General features: G+C 38.5%; 1 protein-coding gene across 1 annotated transcript; it reads left to right on the top strand.

Moving 5' to 3' along the window:
• The first annotated feature begins 1867 nt into the window (after positions 1–1867).
• Positions 1868–23947, top strand: LOC139133648 (uncharacterized). The gene is made up of 27 exons (XM_070700397.1): positions 1868–1952; positions 2409–2696; positions 3067–3226; positions 4028–4188; positions 4812–4952; positions 10618–10857; positions 11313–11620; positions 12088–12232; positions 12486–12779; positions 13210–13368; positions 13764–13937; positions 14545–14667; positions 15201–15404; positions 15874–16104; positions 16318–16506; positions 16871–17197; positions 17386–17562; positions 17712–18022; positions 18642–18984; positions 19262–19474; positions 19943–20149; positions 20380–20535; positions 20786–21024; positions 21323–21398; positions 22020–22139; positions 22315–22518; positions 22696–23947. The coding sequence occupies exons 1-27, from the start codon at positions 1868–1870 to the stop codon at positions 22974–22976; spliced, it is 5556 nt and encodes a 1851-aa protein (XP_070556498.1). The 3' UTR covers positions 22977–23947.
• Positions 23948–25303: the final 1356 nt, after the last annotated feature.

Below are 25303 nucleotides of genomic sequence, written 5' to 3'. Positions count from 1 at the left end.
AAGATAAATTTCTTCTTCACTGTTTTCATGGTGTTTTTATTTTAATTTTTTGTTTTATTTCTTCAAAGATTGATTTTCTTCACACCAAAACTGTGAGTGCACTGGCACTGCAAGCTGTGAACACAGCCTATGGAACAAAGACAATGTCTCGATTCAGCGTGTACTACAGCAGCAATGGAATTGAGTGGAACTACTTTAGAAGTAACGATAGCGTAAAGGTAACCCCTCCTCGTACGATAATAACTGGACTCTCCAACAGCTGCTGATAAATAGGTTTATAACACCACGATCGTCGTTTTAAGAGGGTGGTGATATTTCATTAAACAAGGAAATATCCTTACAATGCTTTTATCTGTGAAGTCGAGGTTTTAGTAACTGGGTTTTCAAGCCAGCATAGCTCCAATGACCATGGTGAGAAGTGGTTCTGAGGAGAATTGCATCCAAATGCAAGGGTACATACATATAGAGTCTTTTTGATTTTACAAAGTCGTATTACGAGTTTCTGCTTCCATTATTTCTCTGGTATTTTTTGATACGTACTGTCATGTTTTGAATCTGTATGGCCATTGTGGAAATCTTGGACAAATCCATCAACTATAGGGGAAGTAATGAAAGTCTGACGTTTTCATTATCTTCACATTGTAGATTTTCCACGGGCCGTTGGCAAGCAATGAAACTGTACGGCTAAACTTTTATGAATCAGATACATACCCGTTTATGTCAAGATATTTACGCATCAAATCAGAAGTCACGACAAACGACTCAGTGGGACTGAGAATTGAAGCCTATGGGTGTTCTGCCGACGGTAAATACTGTTCTCCTGTGTCATGTCCCCGGTGGCTGTTATGTGGTAACACGAAAGGGTCGTAATCATGAAATCGGTATCACTGTCCATGATTGATATAAGCATAAAACTGACGACGACAAAATGACAGAATAGCGGAGACCATATCGCCGTTTATTACTCCTAAAATGCATCTTATTCTATATATACCGCAAGATGTAAACATGACCTCTCGAATATTTTTTTTCAAGTTTTGCACCATAAACGCAGATTTTACCACATGAAATGGAAAGATCTTTTACAGTTTATAGAAGGGAGATTTTCGTCCCAGGAAATACTTTATTATAGCATGAAATTTTGAAATATAAGACCTGTTTACAGAACAGCCTACTTTTTACAATGAATACGCAAATGGCAAGTTTTATCCCTTGTACCAATTAAACAGTAACATTTTATTTGGTATTTGGCAAGTGACGGTCAGACATTTCTAATGATTTCGCACAGAGTACGACGATTGTCCGAGTGGATGGATTCCATACGGGATGTCATGTTACCTTGTCATGACAAATACGAGCCAAACTTGGCAGGATGCCAGCACTGCATGTCGAAATAATGGTATGTCGCAATTATACGTGTAAGTCTCTTATGCAGGTATCTAAAAACAATGACGCTAAAGTGCTTCTTGACAGTTGATCTTGCGTACTTAACCTATCAGATCCAAAAGCTCAGCACTTTTTGCAAATACATGAATAGCATGTAGAAGCTAGTAGCGTGCCTTACTGTAGTATCTGGAATGCTGTACGATGCCATTGCTGTGTCATATAAATCTAACATTATGTAAATTTTAACATGGCCCTTATTTGTTTGTCACCAGGTGCACATTTGGTATCATTCGGGAATCATAAAGAAGAAGTATCGATCGAGTCTCTGCCAGAGAGTTCTTTATCAGATACATTTATAATTGGAATTACCGACCAACATGGTTACAATGCTTTTGACTGGGAAGATGGTACATTCATGGAGTACACAAACTGGGCCGACCATCATCCTGTAATGAATTCTGCATCACATAAATGTGTCATTATGAACAACACAGGTGAATTGTGGGTATGGAAGACGACCGATTGTGACAGTACCATGTTCAACTACATTTGTGAAATGGATGTTGGTATGTTGCATTTTAATGGATGATAGTTTTTTTTCCCAAAAATTGTTAAATGTCAGACAATAATTGTTGAGTGTTTTAGTTGATTGCATTCGGCAAAAGTGTTGACCACAATCCTTCAAGTCTGAGATTAAAGTCTGTAAATGAGATCAGACCTTTCGTGTGCAATTTTAGTTTATTTAGCTTTCAAAAATAGCAAATTACAAATACTAGCTATTAATGTCAGCTGGTGAACAAGTGACTGCTTGATAAGTGTTCTACGAACTGCCGAATTTACCCTTATGTATACTTTTAGAACATCTGTATAAATTTAATGTCTAGGTCTACATATTTGCTGATTTATCATGCTTTGCAGGGCACAATCTGGATGCTATACCGATACAGAATAGCAGTTCAATCATCAATTATGTTATGCCATATCTTTACTGATGCTATATTCGTTTTCTCTTTGTTGCACAGAGTTGAAAACTGACATTGCTTGCCAAAGCGACACAGTACAGATCGGTTGTCCTGACAATTATAACGTCACCATTCGTTCAGCTGAATGGGGACATCCCAGTGAAAGCAACATTTGTCCATCAATCGAAGTCACTGCTAGAAATCTCACCAAATGCACTCGCGATGTTACCGACTTGTTGTCAACTTGTAGTAATGTGAATTCATGTGACGTCACTGCTGATACTTCCATATTTGGCAGTCCGTGCAATGCTACAAACTTCTATGGCAGAATACGATATCAGTGCACTGGTAAGATATTTTACAGGACTTTACGAGGTGTAACTCCAACATCATTCAAGGGACACATCATTCCGTCCCTTGGATAACCCTATTTTTTTGAGGTCACGGTCGCACAGCAGTATGGTTCATGCCATTTTTTAAATGAATAACCGGATTGTTTTGTCTTGATGCTTCAGATAAAAACCTAATCATTCTGACGCACTGTGATCGATTTGAGAAGTTGGAATTCTTAGCTGAATGTTCAGAGTAACCTATTCCCAACAATTTTAGGTGAATAAACATCAAGGTCAGGCATAAACATACTCTTTGTTGTTGTAAATTCAATGAACTGTTTAATGGAATAGATTGGATGCAATTTTCGTTTTTCTTGTTTTTGTAGCTAATGCCAGATATCAAAGAGCCTGTGAAGATCACATGATGGAACTATCGTGTAACGACAACAGAGTATTGGACATTATGTCGGCGTCTTATGGAAGAACAACTCACTATTCTGTTTGTTACGACGTTCAAAACGAACTAAACAACACCTTTGGCTGCATGTAAGTAAATGTCTTCTTTAAATATAATGCAAAGCAAAAATCATCATTGGATACACAAATGGTGAACAGCTTGTTAGAAAATAATAACACGATTGGAATTAATTTGGGATAATTGGATCTTCATATATTCAAATTTCTGAAAAGTGTTAGGTGCCGTAGAGCTGAATGTTGCAATATTATAAATTACTCATAAAAACAAGTGTGTAACTTAAAAAGAAAAGCAGATGAGCTTACATTTGCAGGTTAAAACGATCTTACTTCACCATCCAATTATCCCAAATTATTTCCAATCGTGTTTAATGCAACTTTGTTCATGTTCACACTAACAAACTGAATACCTATCATAAGTATACAGCTACGGAGTCTATCCTATACATAAAACAACACAAACGCCGATTACTCATGAAAATATTGTTTCATTATCTACATTTTACACGAAAGAATTGTTTATTCTTATTGCCCAACACGCCAACGTTGCACTTTTGCTGAAACGCCGTCAAGACCCAACAACTGCTGACATGAACCCAAGAACGAATCAAACATCTTCGACATTTTGGTTGTCATTTGCGCATTATTATTTAGCATTTCAATACGAACAACCAAGCTACTGACATATATTCCATATTGGTATATTGCATACATAGAGATCAACTAGTCGAGGGGTGTATTATCATAATCTATGCCAACGTTATCTATACAAAATATATGTTCTGCCATTCATAGCAAAGCGAATAATGTCTAGTGTGTTCAACTCTACATTTTAAAGTGTTTTCTAAATATTATGATATCCTTTGTGTTAAGTTTGCCAATCGAAAATTCGACCAATGTCATAGAGGCGTTATGTGAGGGACATCATTCCTGTGGGTTCCAAGTCAAAACATCGTTGTTCGGCAATGACCCGTGTCCTGGTCACTACAAGCATCTTGACGTAAAGTACTTGTGTCGAGAAATGACAATCACAGGTAAAGTGACTATTTTCTCTCTTTAAACAGGAATCCTACAAAGGAATGATGTCATCATGGTGTGAAATCTGAACGTATTACGAATGGGACTTGTGGCCGGTAGACCAGCATCCATTACCGAAGCACGCCCTCGTAAATAAATTCAGTCGAATGCAAGCAAACAAAAATGACCGCACTGTTGACCACAATACTGTATTTACTGATCTGCTTCGTCGCTAGTGTTGAATAAAATAACATATTTGTGTAGACAAGTGCAGGGCTATATGCTTGAACATGTTTGTGCAAATCGCTTACCAATTGCTTGGTGACAATGATGAAGATTTTAGCATTTATTTGATTATGACAGTCATATCATTACAAGACTACCGGGAACGAGTTTATATTATGTGGTATTTGTATCCCACATCTCGTCCCAGGGTCTATGGTTTTTAATCGCTGGAAGAAGTAGTGTTAAAGTTATTCAGTCACCGCATATTTGCATATATGCTTATATGGTAAAACAGGCGCGCAAGTCATGCTTGTTTTAGCAGTACTCTATAACTAGGCAGAACACTGTTTTGCATGGCCAAAGCGATAATATAGGAGCAGGAATATTTGTAATACTTCTCTTCATCACTTTTCAGATGAATGTCAAGACGGATGGTTGAGTAATGGCGGACGTTGTTTCCTGTTTGTTAATGACTCCAGTCTGACGTTTGACGGCGCTGACGAATACTGTAACGGCATAGCTGCGAGTCTCGCCAGCGTTATGGACAACCAAACAGGTGATCATTGTAATGCAAAAAAGTTTGACTCACAAGTTGACAAATAGGTGTCAGGTCGACGACGTAAACTTATTCAAAATAAATTCAAGGAATCAAATATACCGAAGTATTGTGTAACAAAATCTGTCTGTTCAAATATTTTGATGAAGGACAATATGATTTACCCTTGCATTTATTATTAATTTAAATTGGTATTGATTCTGTGTGCAGTACATCTGGTGACACAATCATCTTGACCTTTTCTTCTAACCTAGTAAGGATCTTTCTGTTAAAATAAGTAAGTTTCTTGAGCTATGGCTAGTAGTTGGTAAAAATGCACGTTTCACATTGTTGAAGCTATCGTGCTATGGGGAGTTGTATGCCATTGTACATTATAGAACCCAAACGTGTAAGGCAAACGTGCATGACTAAACACTGTAAAAGTCTGCATGTTAGACATTTTAGACACGTTAGGTCCGTACACGTTAGGTTTGCACGATACGCGATAGGTTTGCATGATTGGCATGATAGAAATTGGAGTCATGTGGAGAACCTAAAATGACATACACGTTAGACATTTTAGACACGTTAGGTCCGTACACGTTAGGTGTGCACGATACACGATAGGTTTGCATGATTGGCATGATAGATTTTGACCCATGTTGAGAACCTAAAATGCAAGCACGTTTGACATTTTAGACACGTTAGGTCCGTACACGTTAGGTTTGCACGATACACGATAGGTTAGCATGATTGGCATGGTAGATTTTGACCGATGTTGAAAACCTAAAATGACATACACGTTAGACATTTTAGACACGTTAGGTCCGTACACGTTAGGTTTGCACGATACACGATAGGTTTGCATGATTGGCATGATAGACATTGGAGTCATGTGGAGAACCTAAAATGACATACACGTTTGACATTTTAGACACGTTAGGTCCGTACACGTTAGGTCTGCACGATACAAGATAGGTTTGCACGATTGGCATGATATAGTTATACCTTACCGTGTTTGTAGGCCATCACGTGAATCTTGAGACATCTCGTATAACGTGCCGATCTAAGATTTACGGAGCTAACGTGTCTAAAATGTCTAACGTGTATGTCATTTTAGGTTGTCCACGAGTCAAAATCTATCATGGCAATCATGCAAACCTATCGTGTATCGTGCATACCTAACGAGTACGGATCTAACCTGTCTAAAATGTCTAACGTGTATGTCATTTTAGGGTCTCCAGATAAGTTGAATGGTACAGTCATGATATACACGTTAGACATTTTAGACACGTTAGGTCTGTACACATTAGGTTTGCACGATACACGATAGGTTGCATGATTGGCATGATTGATTTTGACCCATGTTGAGAGTCTAAAATGACATACACGGTAGACATTTTAGACACGTTAGGTCCGTACACGTTAGGTCTGCACGATACAAGATAGGTTTGCACGATTTGCATGATATAGTTAGACCTTACCGTGTTTGTAGGCCATCACGTGAATCTTGAGACATATCGTATAACGTGCCGACCTAAGATTTACGGAGCTAATGTGTCTAAAATGTCTAACGTGTATGTCATTTTAGGTTGTCCACGAGTCAAAATCTATCATGGCAATCATGCAAACCTATCGTGTATCGTGCATACCTAACGAGTACGGATCTAACATGTCTAAAATGTCTAACGTGTATGTCATTTTAGGGTCTCCAGATAAGTTGAATGGTACAGTCATGATATACACATTAGACATTTTAGACACGTTAGGTCCGTACACATTAGGTTTGCACGATACACGATAAGTTTGCTCGATTGGCATGACAGATTTTGACCCATGTCGAGAACCTAAAATGACATGCACGTTAGACATTTTAGACACGTTAGGTCCGTACACGTTAGGTTTGCACGATACACGATAGGTTTGCACGATTGGCATGATAGAGTTAAACCTTACCATGTTTGTAGGCCATCACGTGAATCTTGAGACATATCGTATAACGTGCCGACCTTAGATTTACGTAGCTAACGTGTCTAAAATGTCTAACGTGTATGTCATTTTAGGTTGTCCACCAGTCAAAATCTATCATGCCAATCGTGCAAACTTATCGTGTAACGTGCTGAACCAACGTGTACGGACCTAACGTGTCTAAAATGTCTAACATGTATGTCTAGATAAGTCGAATGGTACCACAGTCGTAGTCATGACATACACGTTAGACACTTAGGCACGATAGGTGCATCTATGTTTGGCGTGCACAATACACGATAGGTTTGCACGATTGGCATGATAGAATAGGACTTATTTGTACGCCCTAAAATGCTATACATGTTGGACATAGGTTCTTTATCGTTAGGTCTGCACGATCCCGGTGCACGATACACGATAGGTTGGCACGTTTGGCATTTTAGACACGTTAGTTCCGACCTGACATACACGTTAGACATTTTAGAAACGATAGGTGCGGATATGTCGGGTCTGCACGATACACGATAGGTTTGCAAGTTTGGCTTTTTTGGTCACGGTAGTTCCGACCTAACGTGTCAAACATGCACTACTAAAATGTAAAAATGTCTAAAATGAAAAAATCCCGACTTCTGGCCATGGATTGGCCTGCGGTTAAAACAAGGGTCTCATTAGTTCCTACCCTGAAGAAGATGCCCTGCGCGGAGCTGCAATAATTGTAGCCCTTGGTTGGTGGGGATTGGGCTTCTGTCGTGCGGCTCGCGCCTTGCCCCAACCAGGGCTACAATTTCTCCCTATACCTGCTAGTGTAAAAGCTGCAGTGCGGATCTACACTGCATGGTCAAGGCACACACGGGGCCGCATTATTAGAGAATCTCGCCTTACCGTGTGCAAATTTCACTATAATCCTGCTCCCGGATAATGTTAGAGCCTTTGTAACTCCTATCGATGGTCAACTTTACTCCTTGCAGCTGAAAATGACAGTTTAATGACTCAGGCGCGAAGTCAATTCGAACTGGACCGCCGTCGTTGAACTCTGTACCCAGCCGACTTGTACCATTACATTTTAGGGGTGGCCGACAGGTGTGAGGGACTAATGAAAACGGTGGCACTAGCAGTACAGTAGCGCGCTAGTGGCAGTATAGTTGTTGTTATTTTAACGCTATCTTTTCGGAGGATTGAAAAAGGTCATAGGACTGTTTGCTCCTTTTCAATTACTGCTAGAATACCACTATCGCTGAAAGCAAAGAGAGACCAGTGACCATTGAAGAACTTGCCATCTTTATTTCCTGAGAAGTGAAAGAGATATTCACGCAATGCAAAGTCTGTCGTCTCGTCTTTGCCATTTTATACAGATGCTCTGACAACAAGAGGACACCGCAATATAATTATAAAATATCCAATCGATATTTACGGCTACTATACTATACGATATAGATCTCTAAGGCTATAAAATCTTCGATATATATCGGATATTTACCCGCCTAATTAACAAACTCTAGTATCATCTAGTAGCGAAGTTCGAGCCAGACTAGCGCTTGCCAGAGCTGTAAAGTGGTGAAATGTCTGACAAATATTCGCGACTCTTTTTAATCTTGAAGCTTATAGTGGTACATTTTCCGACTGTTTCAAATGTGCTAAAATAGTTCCGATTCATAAGGGAGGCTCTAAGAGTGATGTTAACAACTATAGGCCTATCTCCCTTCTACCAGTTCTATCTAAAATACTAGAAAAACATGTTTATATTAGTTTTTACAGTTTTATGCATTTAATCTTTTTTGTCACAACTCACAATCATCAGACAACATCACTCTTGTCACATTGCTTTAGACAAGTTAACTGACAAGGGTCTATACTTTTACAGAATATAGATGAAGATAATTGTTTTTAGATATACTTAAAGATTTTTTTCATCGTTGATCATAACATTTTGCTGAGCGAACTTTCTGTGTACATGTTTTCTGATTTGTCACTGAAGTGGTTTCGATCAGACCTTACAGGAAGAAGTCAATGTTAGCTATTTAGGTGTACACGCTCATGTTTTGTCGATTGGTGCGGTGTATCTCAGGAGTCCATTTTTGGTCCACTTCTGTTTTTGATCATGTTATGTATGTCATTTTCCCCCACACTCATCATGACATGAGTTTAATTAGTCTGGAACATTCTCAACTTTGTGTAAAAATGGGAAGCTTTAAATAGATACTACTACTGTACTGTGACTACTACTACTTCGGTGCTTCAAATTTTATCAGATTTATTCAAAAACTGCTGAGGTCAATATCAAAGCATGTATGTAAAACATGCTGATTACAAGGAATTTGTTACAAAAAGAAAGATGTATCCATGAAAAAGCACAGATGTGAAAATGCTGTAAAGAAATCCTCATACAACCCGGCCTACTTCATCATTAAGATGTATGTTGACAGACAAGAAAATGCCGAAATTTTAAATTGATAAACACTGCATTATTGAAGTAGTCATGAGCAAACGGATGGAGGAAGTCAATCTGATTAAAATCAGGTGTAGAGTACGGCGACGTCTTCTTATGCGTACGCGGTATTCTCTCCGAGTCGCTGTCGCCTCTCACTACGCGACAGCGAGAGAATACCGCGTACGCATAAGAAGACGTCGCCGTACTCTACATCTGATTTTAATCAGATTGGAGGAAGTCGTTCCACATTGAACAACAGCGGCATCTTGTAAATGTAGTTGTACCATGGAGGTGGATGGTTGAACTTAGTTGTGAAAGTTGAACTAGTTATGGAGTTTAACTTAGGCACACGCCTCTGAACAATGTGCATGGACACAAAGTTCTAACTGCTTCAAATGACCCGTTCCCGTGTAGGATTTATTGGTACGTAACATATTTGAGAAAGTTGGGAAGATAGATCACAGGATTTATTGAACTAATTAAAATGCGTAGTTGAACTTCGGCAAAAGTATCTCTCTTTATTCACCAAGAGTTATATATTGTCATGAAAATTACCCACCCCTTTCAATCCCATAAACTAGTCCTACGAGTATGGCAAGAGTGTCCGGCTTTGGCTCCGGAGGCAGTGAAGGGCTACCCGTTAGCATGCTCATTCAGCTCCCTCACACCTGTCGGCCACCCCTAAAATGTAATGGTACAAGTCGGCTGGGTACAGAGTTCAACGACGGCGGTCCAGTTCGAATTGACTTCGCGCCTGAGTCATTAAACTGTCATTTTTCAGCTGCAAGGAGTAAAGTTGACCATCGATAGGAGTTACAAAGGCTCTAACATTATCCGGGAGCAGGATTATAGTGAAATTTGCACACGGTAAGGCGAGATTCTCTAATAATGCGGCCCCGTGTGTGCCTTGACCATGCAGTGTAGATCCGCACTGCAGCTTTTACACTAGCAAGTATAGGGAGAAATTGTAGCCCTGGTTGGGGCAAGGCGCGAGCCGCACGACAGAAGCCCAATCCCCACCAACCAAGGGCTACAATTATTGCAGATGCCCTGCGCGGAGTCGAAACGTTGGTAAATCTAGATTTTTCTAACCGTAATAGATAAAGGAACTTGCATCTTCTTCGAATTCAACTACTTTTCTCATGTCCATGTCTCATGCAGCCAAGCCGTAGCATTTGCACTGCAGTTGGACAGGTTTTGGTTATCTCTACCAACTTTAGGGATCTTTGTCTGATTCCAATTGTGGTTGAAACATGTGCATTGACCAATGAATGCGACCTTCTGCTTCAGCTACTTTTCTCATGAAACAAGGCGGTAACTATGGCAACAGCGATTTCTACATTGGCTGTAAAATCAATCAGCTTAGTGGGCTCTGTGAGTGGACTGACGGCACAAACTCTAACTTCACTGACTACAACCCTGGCAGTGTAACTGATTCGAGTGACGAATGCATGGTATTGAGTAGTAACCATGGATACCAGTGGTCAACAACGTCGTGCCAAGATACCAACAACTTTATTTGTTTCCAAGGTATGATGAAGTATTGAGAATATCTGCCCTTTGGAGTCTGGTACATATCCACTTTTTATGAAACTTTGACCGTTGTCCATCCATACTCGATCAGAGGGATAAAGTTTAACAAAAGCATTGCATGTATTTCTTTTGGCCAGTACTGTTGTACAAGCCACTCTCTAAGTGAAGCGCCCTCCTTCACTTCCGTTTAAATTTGCTGAAAACTCACATATTATTTCAGAGAAACACTGCAGTAATCCTCAAAATATGACCTCCTCATATAATACTTTCTTCAACGATTACTGTTTTCACTTTCCATAGTATTGATCCCAGTTTAATTTGAAACATTTCCAATATCCTCCGTTCGTCTTTCGAAAGAATCCTGATGCGTTTATTTTTAATGAGTCATTGATAATGATGAGTTATCAGAAGTTCCAGACGTCGCCATATGAAATTGTTTTTGGGTTTTGCAGACTGTGCTGATCGCTTAGGCGTTGAGAGAGGCTTCGTCTTAGACAGTCAGATCACCGCCAGCTCGACTAAACTCAACCTAGATGCTTTCGTTCACTATGCCCGTCTTCGTAACGTCTATGGTGCGTGGATGCCCGCTGTCAGTAACGACCAACAATGGATACAGTTTGACTTCGATAGCATCGTTAGGATCAGGAAAATAGCCACACAGGGTCACCCTATACGCCACAGCTGGGTCAAAAAGTACAAGTTACTGTCCAAAGTCCCGGGTTACCCGTGGCAAGTGTACATAGAAGATGGACACGAACGAGTGAGTGACGATATCCTTCTTTTTTGTTCGATAATTCGCTCTTGCTTCAAGTTTTATGTTCGAATCGTATAGCTTTGCACTTTTTAAAATTGCTTAATGTCTCATCTTAGCAAAACTTCCAACAAATGAGAAAGAAGTATGCACAATGAAATGCATTCTAAACCATGAATTTAATAAGGCAATTATGATTTTGCACATATGTAATGTTTGTTATCGTAACAGTAATTAACTTATGCCAAATAGAGGGATAACTTTGTATGTTTAAGTTTCACCGAAGACATTGTACTATTGTTTTAATTAAGTCTTTTGTGACACAACTTACATAATAAACCTTGAGCAAAATATTGTAAACATCATGTTCGTAAAAGTAAAACAGACATATAATTTTCTGCATCTTGTGAATATAAACTTTTAGTCGAAATCCTAAATTAAATTTACCAAAGTGCACATGTTGTACATTTTTTCAGTTATTTAGCGGTAACACCGACCAAGATTCCATCGTGTACAATTACATCACAGATCCCATGATTGCTAGCCACGTTCGAATTAATCCACTGAGTTGGAACGACAGCATTGCTCTACGGGCTGAATTCTATGGCTGCACACAAACAGGTAAATGAATTCATTTCAATTTCATAAAGTAATATCAGATACATGAAGTGTTTGATTATATTTCTGTACTAACTTACGAGTTCAGGACGCAAGCGTGACTCATCATTTTGTGCATATGAGTTTTATCGTTTAAGTCAGTTAATTTTCAAAGTCAGTCAAAAACTACTGTTTGGAAATAATTTTTTTCCTGCACATCAGGTATATTATTTCTATTCAGAAGTGGTAAAACTTCACTCAATTCGCCCCTTTTCAGCTGGAGACTATTTCATCCACTTTCTTGGGAATACAAGCTACAACCAGTACAACCAGAATGGGTCACTATCATGCATGGCGGCGGGGTTTCCAACACCAAGCATCACGTGGGAGAAAAATGGTCAACCATACACACCTCCAAATAATGCGATAGTCCAGAATTTTAATACGTCAGCATACGTCATAACTTCTACAATCAATTTCAGTCCCTTGTTAAATGACAGTGGCTACTACACATGCGTAGTCGGTGATTTGGAGAATGGGTTCGTCTCAAAGACATTTCATGAACAGGAAGGTATGTTACAGATGCATTTCTTCTGTATGCCTGAAAGAAATTATAAATTAATAGTGATATTCACGACAGTTGACGGGGTATCTCGAGAGAGGCTGAAAGTTTTCAGAATGGTGCTTATAAATGGAAGTGTCCTTAGCTTTCTTAAATGTAAAAACATACTTTGATTTGCCTTCCGTGACCCAGTATTTTGATTTTTAATTGTTATGCATCAATTGCAATGCATTGCAATTTTCATTTTTGGCCTATTTGCGATTTCAGGCACATTTTTAACACCAGATGGAGTTCACTCTGAAAATATACTGTTGACTTCTCTAAATCCAAACATACCGTGACTCGAATTCCTATATCTGAAAGTAAAGCAAAGCACATGTAAATACTGACCCTTTCGTTATTACGAATTTTTAGCTTTTGTGTTCATGGTTTAATTCAGGATTTGCAGCTACTGAAGAAGATGGAAGTGTCACAGGTTGTGAAGGCGATGTCTTAAAATTCAGCTGTCCAAGAGGATTATACGTAGAAATCACAAGGGCATTCTATGGTAGCCATCGAAGTGAAGTGTGTACCACTGCTGGTGATGACCACACACTTAGTAAGCGGTATATTTCGGTTATTAAAAAAATTACAAACGATATAATGCACAATTATCGTAAACATATAATACTGGTAATATCATGATAGACGTGGCACATTGTGTACCACCTGAAATAATGTTACATGTTCCTCCGCGTTGCCATAGTATTTCAAACAATTCAAAAGTTCTACGTTCTCACAAGATTTATCTAATAGGAAATTTATCCACTTGATAAAAATTTCCATGGAGAAATGAAAATTGACAAAGTATTAGCTAGCACTTCACATATCCACTAATGCCTGAACCAGAGATTGGGAAGGGTGTATGTAAGCTTAAGTATATAACTCACATGTACTGCGTTTTCTAGGTCAACAATGTTCTCATTCATGTTGTTTGGTTATCATTTTATACAGACTGTACATACAATGAGGACGCCTTGTTGGATCGATTGTCTCGACAATGTGGAAACAAACGAAACTGCGAACTTCATGTCTCCGAAACGTTTTTGGACATTGACCTAAACTACGATGGTTCTGCTTCTTGTGCCGGTATTCATAAGTATCTAGCCGTCAATTATAGGTGTACAAGTAAGAGACGATTAACTTTTACTTACAGTTATGTGATAGTGCCATACGCCTCAATATGATAAAATATTCCTAAACCTTTTGGTACCTACCCCCTATTTAATATTACCAACATATTTAATACCTCATTAACACCTTAGGGTGAATTTAATGTCAGTTCATCTGTATAATATATTTACTCATTCGCTTTTCACTCTCATCATAATAAATACAAATTAATCTAATATATTCGTTCATTTATTATTCATGCTTATTAATATTCGTGCTCATCAATATTCATCAGCACCTATAATGACTCCATACACTGCTCATGCTTTCCGCAGAACATGAAATTCGGCATTCTCCCTGGATTGGAAATCAAATGTTTTAGACACCGAATATTGCCATTTGTCATTTATGATCTCGTACCAGTATTTCACGATACACAATTTTAACGGTGCGCAGATGACACAAATATTTGGTAAAATAGTCATCAAAACAATATGCATGATGTTTACAGTTTAGTACATTTTCAGATCTTGTAAGTTTATTCAAAAATCTTCTCTACTGCATACTAACAATGAAATTGACTCACACCCTTTCAATTTAAAATTACCATTGTGTGTCAAAGATGACCTACCAGCTCATCGAGTCCATCAAGTTATTGGTTGTGATAATGAAACTATTGAGTTCGGCTGTCAAGACAATCATTACATCAAGGTACACAGCGCCGCTTATGGTAGATCAGAGAAAGGTGAGTGATGGGTAGGATAACACTCACAGTGATTTTCCTAAACTCTAACCCTATGACTCTGTCAAATATTATTTATGGGATATTTGCAGGCAATCTGACATAATTATTATTTTCGTTGCCGTTGGTGCTATATGCAATAATTTTCTGACATGATACTGAGGAAACCAAACTGATCTTGTCATGACATCTAACGTCCATTGTGCATTCAAATACCTTTCTTGCAAGGAGAACAAATGACGACATATGCCTTTATGATGTGATCACTTCACATTATAAATTAAAATATCGGAGATACATGGCAGGTACCAGTTGTAGAGCACAGTATGGCCAATACCTTTGAAACAACCTTTAACCCATCTTGGTCTTCAGTTTGTTTCCTATCAATATTTTACTACTGCTGATGTTGTTTCTTTCACAACTTTAACTGTCTATTGCTTCAGTCTTCTTAAATATCTAAATTTATGAATTTACCACACCACTGAATTTTCAATGATATTGTCATTGTTCATTAAATATTATTTATGTTTATTTAGGTCTGTGCTACACTGAGGGTCAGCATCTACAGAATGAAACAAATTGTACGCTCAGTGACAACGATTCATTCTTGGCAATCATCCAACAGAATTGTGACAACAAACATGCATGCATGCTGAACACTTTATTCTATGACGTCACCATCGATCCGTGTCCATTCGTTGCCAAGTATATCGACATAGCCTACACCTGTGAATCGTTCGGTACGTAACGGAATGTTACACTTGATCAATATGAGGATGATATAAATGTAAAACAAAATTATATCAGATTTTAAGAAAATCATCTGCTTTTTGAAGACGGAAAAACATCGTCATGCATATCGTGTCTTGTTCATTTTATCTCTTTATCTGTTATCACTGTCTTAATTTACAGTTTACAACTCAGCTTACTGTCCATCGTCCAAAGACGGTATAGTTTAAGACCAATATCCGTGATCTTTCTATCTCTCAATCAATCAATCAATCAATCAATCAATCAATCAATCAATCAATCAACCAACCGACCAACCAATCAAACAATATATTTACAATGTGACAAGTACTGTTTCACTTGCTATTTTTAACTTTCTATGAATTTAAACTTAAAAGTTTATTCCACATGTGATGTAAATTCGTGTTTTAGTTTTTGTTACAATAAGCTTACATGTTCTCTTTCAACTCGTCTTTGTAGGAGGAAATTGGGCCCTCTACAGACAGGTTTCTATGAGCTTCTCTCCAGTAGCTGGAACTGATCCGTCTGTTGTAGTCGATGGCGTGACGTCATCAACATGGCTGCCCAACACGTGTATTTCGACAAATCAAACCAATCAGACGACAGGTAGCGAGCTGTGGTTGATGATTGATCTCGGCGTCGCTTTTGATGTCACCAGGGTAACCATAATAAATGGGAATGATTGCTGTGGTAAGATATTATAACTTAGGCCTGCATCAACTTTAAAATGTCTTTCAAAAATGTAAAAATCAATTGATGTTCCACCTCATGAGAATTGTAGTCAGTTTCCTTTAGCTAAAATATATCTTTGACCAGGAAAAATTGTACTGAACTGAACCGAATCGAATGTTTTGTTTAAATCATTGCGGTTTCACTGATGTTTTCAGTATTGTCCTGTTTTAGGCCAGCACCTCGTTGGTTCCTCCATAAGGATCGGTGTGGATACCAATATATCCCAGAATGCACTTTGTGGCGTCATTAATTCTTCAAGCAGTGTGATAGATGTTTACTGCCTGACACCATTGTCTGGACGCTACGTCAGCATTCACACCAATGATGCTTTGAGTCTTTGTGAAGTTCAAGTGCATTATGGTGAGGGCGCACATGATGTTCATATCGAGATTTATTGGTGGAATATTGCACGTCAATATTTTTTCAGATGATTACCGAATTCAGCATGTTTTCTACCAAGTGATGTTCACTGGATACACGGATTACTTTCTTCATATATTTTGAACAAATAAAAAAACTGGAGAAGACAGAAAATGCCTTGTTGGCAAATTAACAAATTTAGTATTTTAAATGTTACTCTGAAATAAATATTTTCATGAGAAGCATTTCAGACTAAAATTGTTGCAAACATGATTTTGGTTACTTTGTCCAGGTGAAGATATGAATGTTCGTTCAAACATATTTCTGTCTACCTAATGCATAGGGTCTTTCCACTTTTGTCTAGATCTAGACCTTCAACAGACAGCCGTAGCGTGTGAAGATGAACAGATAGAGATAACGTGTGGCCATGGTTACATCAATGTGATAAATGCCACCTATGGACGTAGTGAGGGTGGCTATGTATGTCCAGCCAGCTATCCTGGGCACAACTATGACGACAACTGTAACGGAAGCGGCTCTGAAGCCATGAACATTGTTACTTTGCTGTGTGACAATAGCAAGGAGTGTGTGATCGATGTTGCGTCGCATATAAAGAACGACTTGGCTGACCCGTGTTCTGGTGTATACAAATACCTGACCATCACCTTTTCGTGCATTGCCGAAATCAGAGGTATGTCTTAATTATATACTAATTTTACTATTAAGCTATTTCGATAAATGATAATAGAAAGGTAATTGTTGGCATTCATCAACCAGATTCTTTTTTTCTTAAACCTACAACAGTCGATGCTTTTAGCAAGTTGAAGCATGAATGCAAACGTTTTCAGGACCTAGGGTCCATCATTGTGTTCTCAACAGGCGATATCACGTTTACTTTCATCATCGCAGGTTCAAGAACGGCGTCTAAATCTGGCAGAAGCTGCAGTGGACACACCCTTGCATTTGCCTGCACAGGACAGAACCACTTCATAAATGTAACCAAAGCAACTTACCAGGTTTCTGATAGCTATTCGAAAGAGTGCTCTGTGGTGAAAGGTAAGAATGTAAAGCGGTTTTGGTAAGACAGAGTTTGCTGAGGTTTTGGCTGATATTTTTCCAATTTCCTATAATGCAAAGGTTTTATACTGTAGTCATGCATGCGTGGTGTTACAGGAACTTACAGTGTGGAAACTCTTTTTCTTTAGAAAGCTACAGCATGTCAAGCCCCAAATTATCCTGCCAACAACACTTTATCGAGAGGCGGTCGCTTGGTGAGGCTGTTAATGATGGGATTTATGAAATCGAGGTCGAAGGTCAACTGATGAATGTGTACTGTGATATGACGAGGAATGGAGGTGGTTGGACTTTACTGCTGACAACTGTCAACCAATCAGCGTGGGCAGAATACTCAGTTTTGCTGCATAACTCTGATACGCCCTCAATGGACAGTGATTACTCGATTCTGACTTACGGGGACTCCATAATTGCAGCTGCTGGAACAGGAAACACATTTATGGTACCCATTGATATACATTCCTTTTAATGCAATGCCGGTGTAGATCGATTTAACACGTTACGCAAACAAATGGAAAATGTGAAAAACCAAGGGCTTCCTGAAGATTGTTGTACTTTGTGAGAGTCGATTTCTTTAATCACGTACGATCTTAAGCAGTGTTCATTTTAAACTTGAGAGTAAAATGAAACCATTCTTTGAACCGTCACCGTAATTTCCACAAGACCCAAAAATTATGATCCTTTGAAAACAGGGAATAGGAATCTGTCAGAAAAAAATCAGAGGAAGCAAACAAAACCCTAAAAACCTAAAAACGATAAACATAACGGAAAAAATGTTTCCATATTTTGGAGCGATTAAAATTGCGTTGCTTATAACCTCATATCTATCTGATAAGGAAGGTATAGTTTATAAACTAGAAATACAGTTTATAATAAACAATGTTTGAAAGATTTGACAAAAACCAACTGCAACATCATTATACACATGATAGGACGTGGAAGCCATTCATCTTTGCAGCCAAAGACTCAAACATTGATCACATGACCTTGCTATTAATCTCCTTGAGAGAAAACCAATACTAGTTATTTATCCTATTCCACACTATGTTCCACTTTCTCAGTATCGTCTGGAAGCCAGTAGCCGCGGTTACTGGGGAGGTATCTGGAAAGCGTCCGATAACTCCACCTTGACGGGAAGCTCACCTCAAGCCAGTACCCTGACAGAACGCTTCGGAAACTGGACAACTACGAATACAAGTCTGCAAGATTACCTGCCATGGATAAGCAGTGACGGGAGCTCAGTCATCTTGACGACGTCTTCTGACAGTGATAGTCAGTGGGGAGCGGTGATTTGTCCAAATTGTAGTCAGACATCATCACACTGGATAAAGTCATTTGAAGAAAGCCCTGGAATTGTCTGGTATTGGCTGAAAGAGTCCAATAATAGAAGTGACTTGTACGGAGGTAAATATCAGACAGTTATCATGAAGAATCACATTGCATAGGAGAAATGGTTGAATCTCAAAGCATGAAGGTGCTCAGTATGTCGTATATTTGTATGCTCATATAAAGCTGTTCTTTTTATGATGTACCAACTAATAGCAGGGCAAGACATATTAAAAAATACTTGACTAGTTTACTCATTTGATTTTAAGTGAAACTTATGAACAAGTTGGTTTGTGAACAAGTCAATAAAACTATTTCACTTGAAATAACAATGTAAACGTGGGCATTCCAGCAGACAATATTGCAAAGGGAAAACCGGCAACCCAGAGCAGTGTATACGATGGGTCGACATCAGCAGATAAAGCAGTGGATGGATTTACATCAAGCTATTGGACTGACCATACATGTATTAGGACACAGACTGAATGGCAGCCCTGGTGGAAGGTTAATCTTGGTGACCTTTACCCTGTGACAAGGGTGGCGATCACAATTCCGGAAAACCTGAATGGTGAGAACATGCCCTAATACATCTTGTATCAGTTTATTTTTTTATTGATTTTTAGCTATTAAGATTTATCCGCAGTAAACAACTGAAAAAAGAGTCCGCTGAGGATTTGGTGACTGGGTACAGGTGCAAACCACCTATATACAGTCAGTCCCCCACAACAACTTACAGTTGTACTCTGTATGCTGTTTGCTCCACTGCTATGTACAGCACACAGCAAAAATGTTTGCATATAACTTTCCAATAAACAGATCATATAGTCTGGACTAACAGTATTTCATTCTCAGTGTAGTGGATATGCCTTGCCACAACTTTAACGCGAAATGAAACTGAAATATTTGTCATTTGAAACATTTTAAAACAACTTTTAAAAGGATACACTTAAAAGGGAGGCCGCTCAGTGTGTGGTATACGTTTGCAAAGACTCTGATTCAATATCCACAAACATGTTTATAACTTGAAACCTTGAAGGTCACAGCATGAATGGTTTGGAAGTGAGGGCAGGGAAGCATTCATCTATTGATGAAAACGATCGTTGCGGTGACGTCATAAGTTTGATGGAAGCTAACACTACGGTCGATGTATATTGTGGTGGTGCCATCCAAGCTCTTTATGTTAGCCTACAAGTTCTCCATAGAACGACGTCACTACAAGTGTGTGAAGTTCAAGTGTACAGTGGTGAGTTCATTTCTAAAGGAACGTATAATATTATAAACCTAAACTGAACTTTAGCATGATTATTGCAAGAAGTCGATGGCTTTATCATCGTGTGACATGAGTGACTTGCCAATAATTTTACATATTATGATATACCAAACAAACATATAACTAAGTGATTTTAGTTCAATAGGTAGATGTGATTACCTAATCGTACGAGCTTCTAAATTGCTGATTTTACTTTATTTCAGACTACAACTGTTCCTCAATAGACGTATCAGACGTTATTCAAGATCAGTGCAACTCTAAACATAGTTGCAGCGTTGGAGTTAGTGACTCCGCCTTGGAGGAACTACCATGTGGACAGGACGAAGAGAAGTACTTGGATGTGGAGTTTACATGCAGTGGTATGTTTCTGTCGTCAATACTGCAGGTTTGATCAAATAGTAAAATTTGAATTAGAATGAATGAATGAATGAATGAATATGAAGCATTGATGTGTAACATTCGTTGAAATGCGCAGTAAATGTTTAAAGTCAGAACTTGTAAACGCCATTAAAATTAAGTTCCATCTATGCATGTCTTGGTTTAAGTACGTGTTAAACAACATCGTCTCATAAAGTTCATCGTATACTAAATACCTCCTTATATTTGCAGATCAACTAATAAACAATGGTAGCCTAGAAGTCTATGCCTGCGAGGAATATGAAAACGTTCTGTCTTTTGGGTGTAATGATGACGAGTATATAGTCATCGCAGATGCCAACTACGGTCGTACGAGCAGTACCCTCTGCAGAATTGACCTGTATAATACAAGTAGTACAACTTGTGTCAATGCTAACACTCTAACCCTTGTTAAGCAATACTGTGATGGAAAACGACACTGCACAATTCAGGTAAGTCCGCTAGCAGAGTCCTTGCTAGAATACGGGACGTAATTCTTTCTGGACAAAGTTAATCGGTATTAATCACATCAATGTCAGAGAGCGATTTCTTTACCTTTATTCGCGTTTTCAGGTATGCTATGACAGCAAACAAGTGCATGTAGGTACCACTTGTAATTTGTCAAAATGCATTCATAGCCGCGAATATATTGCCAAGTGTTGTGGGATGAATTAAAACTGCATCTTCTTAATTGATTAACACCATTCTGTTATCATTTTTGTAATTTTGGACTTTCCAATTTAAATCCAGGTTGATGCCAGCATCTTAGGCGGGGATCCCTGTCCTGGTGTTTCAAAATATCTTCGCGTCATCTTCGACTGCACAGGTTAGCACACGATTAATTTGCTGTAGCTATACAGCGAGTGAAACATGTCGATAAAGACCGCTGTCTTCTCACAAAAGCTAGATAACCGGCGCCAAAAAGCTTTGTTCCGGCATGCAGACGTATAAATAACAATATTGGATCCATTAAAACAACAGCTTTTGTGATAGCTTACAAGTACAATACGTCTCTTGGCTGTGTGGTGTTTGGATTATGTGTATCTTTGTATTATCCGTTCACTTGATAGCAAGAGCAGTTTTATCAAAACTTGTTCAGTTTCCTTTATCTATGGCATGCACATGTATAATACTAGTAATTAAATGTTTCAATTCAGGTTTAAGATAATAAAAAACATAATCTTAGGGCAATGTATTTTGAAGCGTGTTTGTGACTTTTCAGAAATGTACAGACAGATATAATCTGATATGTCTGCGACATGCATTGGTCATCTACATTATTTTTGCGTATTTCTCTTGAACGAAGTTAGTGAAGGAAACCATCCGAAAGCGGAGGCATTGCACCAGGTATCAGAGCCAATCGAAAGCAATGATATATAGGGATATAGCGACCAAGTACATGTAAGCAAGGCGACGCAATCATCTCTACAAATGTTGCATTCTACAGATACCCGCCCGCATGGTGACCTTTCACTTTACTCGTGCGAAGATCAGGATGACCTGTTACTATCATGCCCAGTTGGCTATCTTGTCAGAGTTACTGATGCCAACTACGGACGAACAGAAGGTAATGTATATCAGATACCATACAGGTCATCGTTATTATTGTCTTATTTGTTGGACCGAAGGAGACTGTGCTGTTTCTTACGAGAGAGAGAGAGAGAGAGAGAGAGAGAGAGAGAGAGAGAGAGATACAATTACACTTGTGCTCACAAATGATTTAATCTTTTTGTATTCCCCAGGCAACACAGTGTGTGCCTCTCGAAGTGGAGTAACTGCGATGGCATCGAGAACAGATTGTGTTACAACTGAGGTTTTACCAACAGTCCGCGGTCTCTGTACGAACCGCAACAGCTGCCCTGTTCCGATACAATGGTCCTTCTACGTCAACCACGAACCTTGTCCGGGGATTTTCAAATATTTGGAAGTCACATACAAATGTCTATGTAAGTGCGCTTGATAAGCCTGTTTTTTGATACTAACAAAAATATGTAGTTTCAATTTGCATGACCATCACAATAACACTTTACAAAGAGTAATCTGAGAAATCAGGACACTCAATAATTTTCAGTTATTTTAGGTAGTTTGCCTGATATACGATATTTTATATCTTCACTTCACAGCTGAACCCAAAGATATTGGTCCTGGTCATTTCTCTGTGTTTGTCCATCCTCGTGTGCCGAATCACGCCCTCAACAATCACGTCATCTCGTCATCCACCGAGCGCAACGCCCTGGAGTGTACTTCAAGCTGTTTGGCGACAAGCGGATGCGTGTCAGTGAACATGAAGCGCGAGTCAGGGGGAAGGTATCTCTGTGAACTCAGTGACTCGATGTACGATGTAGAAGGAGAAGATTTTATCTATGAACACGGCTTTCAATATTTTGAGCTTGATCAATACTGATTTTGAAATGTGAATATAGTCTCAGGCCAACTACTGTGTGATCAACAGCTCTGATCTGAAATGAATGGTGCGAGCCCCTTCTAAATGACATTATCAGTAGTTCTATTTCTTTTTTATGAACCTGGAAAAACTGACACTCAATAACAATTTAACCCAAACACCCTCGCATTTTTCGTAACTGTTGACGTACTTCCCACACAAATCGTACAAAAAGCCAACTTTCCAGAAATACAGTAGTAAAAATAGACTTACAGACCGGTGACTCTATAAATGAATTTTAGCGCATGAAAACACCCAAGGATATATCACAGTAAGAGCCGAATTTACATCACCTTTTAACCCTGGTACAATGACAATGAGGATCATGATCAATTTTACATTCCATACATCTCGAAGAAATAAATTTTAACTATAAATGTGGTGACACAAGTTCAAAAAAAAAAAAACACTTGTAGAATTCGATTGACGAGTTCGGCCATTACTGATATTTCATAAATATGTTTTTTAAATCGTAGAATGTGCTGTTCTGATCATAAATACATCTGTGCAACAGAGTAGTTTGTCAGTAAGCCAAACCATTAACAAATTGCATCCTCCCCTCTATCAATGCTTAATGTACTCACTCATTCGTCTAAACGACTTACGTGTTGATAAAGATGCTTTACCTCTTAAGTCAATTTCTGTAATTCATAGACTACTGTTCTTTCATCTTTGGACCATGATTGAAAACCAGATATGAACTGAACATGCTTACGTGTGTAGTAGGGAGTCAGGGCTGTCATTTAGTTTAACTAGTCTTTATCATAGAGTGGTATGCAAGCATAAGTAGCAAGTTTCAATAATTTTGTGATTGATTACAGGATATGGTAATAGTGGCTGATGAGTTTATGCACTGATTGTAACCTTTATCTTATCAAAACACAGAGTTTCGTATATTCCAGCTAGTGTATTCAACATAAGAAGTACTAAATATTATTTCTGAGATTGAATCATCAATGTCTGCTCCAGTTACTGACATTTTTTTTAAGTGATAAGAACAATCTGCATTTATCCCATGGTTCGTTTGCATATCTGCAATCAAAAATTGCATGTTCAATGGTCTCTTCGTCCCCACAGATGTGGCATTTCCCATCACTAACTTTGAAAATTTTTGCCAAACTTTCTGTGACTAAATCTCTATGATACACCACCTTCCAGTTTAGGTCATTTACCACATTGCTGACTATTTTATCTGAATTTAAAAGCTGGAACAAAGACTTTTTAATGTTATCCCAATTAATATTCAAAGTCTCTGTCAAGTCACACTCATACATGTACATGGTATTTAGAGCGCCCTCAAACGGCCAAACTATCGTTTTACTAACATATTCCCACTCCACACAGGGGAGGCGCTATCACTAACCTCTTTCACCACAGGACTGAGGTGACAGAGGCATGACAAATCCGGCATTAAGTACTCAGCAGTCCTTTCCTTCACTGGTTCAGATTATACCATCAATACTGCGAAGCTGTTAATTAACATGGCTCTGCTGAATGTCTCACAGCACAGCCAAATGTCTGTCACTTCAATATTTGCACGTTTTATCAAAATTGGTGAACCAATTTCAGAATTGTCTCACTAATTACAATATTCAAATTAGCATTTAATTGGCATGATGCTCCAAATATTATCATTTCTTGCATATTACAATTTATATGGCAAGTTTCATCATAGTTAGTGCAGTACATCTTGGTATATAACACTAGGGTCATCATGCGTCCCACAGACAACCATTGTACAGAACATGGGGCCCGGGGCACCGACGTCCTTTGTACCTCCTTACTGTTTATTAATTGCCATAAATGTGAAATTTGGCAAAATGTCAAATTGTTTTGACATAAATGAAAGTTATTTGAACTGGTTGGTTACCGCTCCAGCATAAGTTCAAGTGTGGATTCTAAGTATCAACAACCTTGATATGAACCATTGACTAAAAAACATTTGCTTGTTACACTCACCACACTTGTACTTAGTATTTGGAGTGTACACCTATCTACAATACAATGATAAAAAGTTTGGACTCTGTAGGTCAACAGTGCATCTTTAATGTATGAGACTAAATAAGCTTACCCCTCAAGTATGAATAGGCCAAAAACAATATTTAATTTTGAATTATGTAGTGCAGGAAAGGACATACAATCAGGGTTAGCGGTAGGATTTTCAAGTTAGTAGCCACACTTACTCAGTGTGGCTAATTTGGTCCTAATTTTATTAGCCACACGCAACTTTCATTAGCCACACAGTAGACATGATGTTTAAGTAAACTAATTAAAACATTTGTAAAAAC

The sequence above is a fragment of the Ptychodera flava genome, chromosome 5 (assembly GCF_041260155.1).
Source record: "Ptychodera flava strain L36383 chromosome 5, AS_Pfla_20210202, whole genome shotgun sequence".
Taxonomy (NCBI): Eukaryota; Metazoa; Hemichordata; class Enteropneusta; family Ptychoderidae; genus Ptychodera; species Ptychodera flava.
The sequence above is the reverse complement of the archived record's forward strand: the minus strand, read 5'-3'. Positions and strand labels throughout refer to the sequence as shown.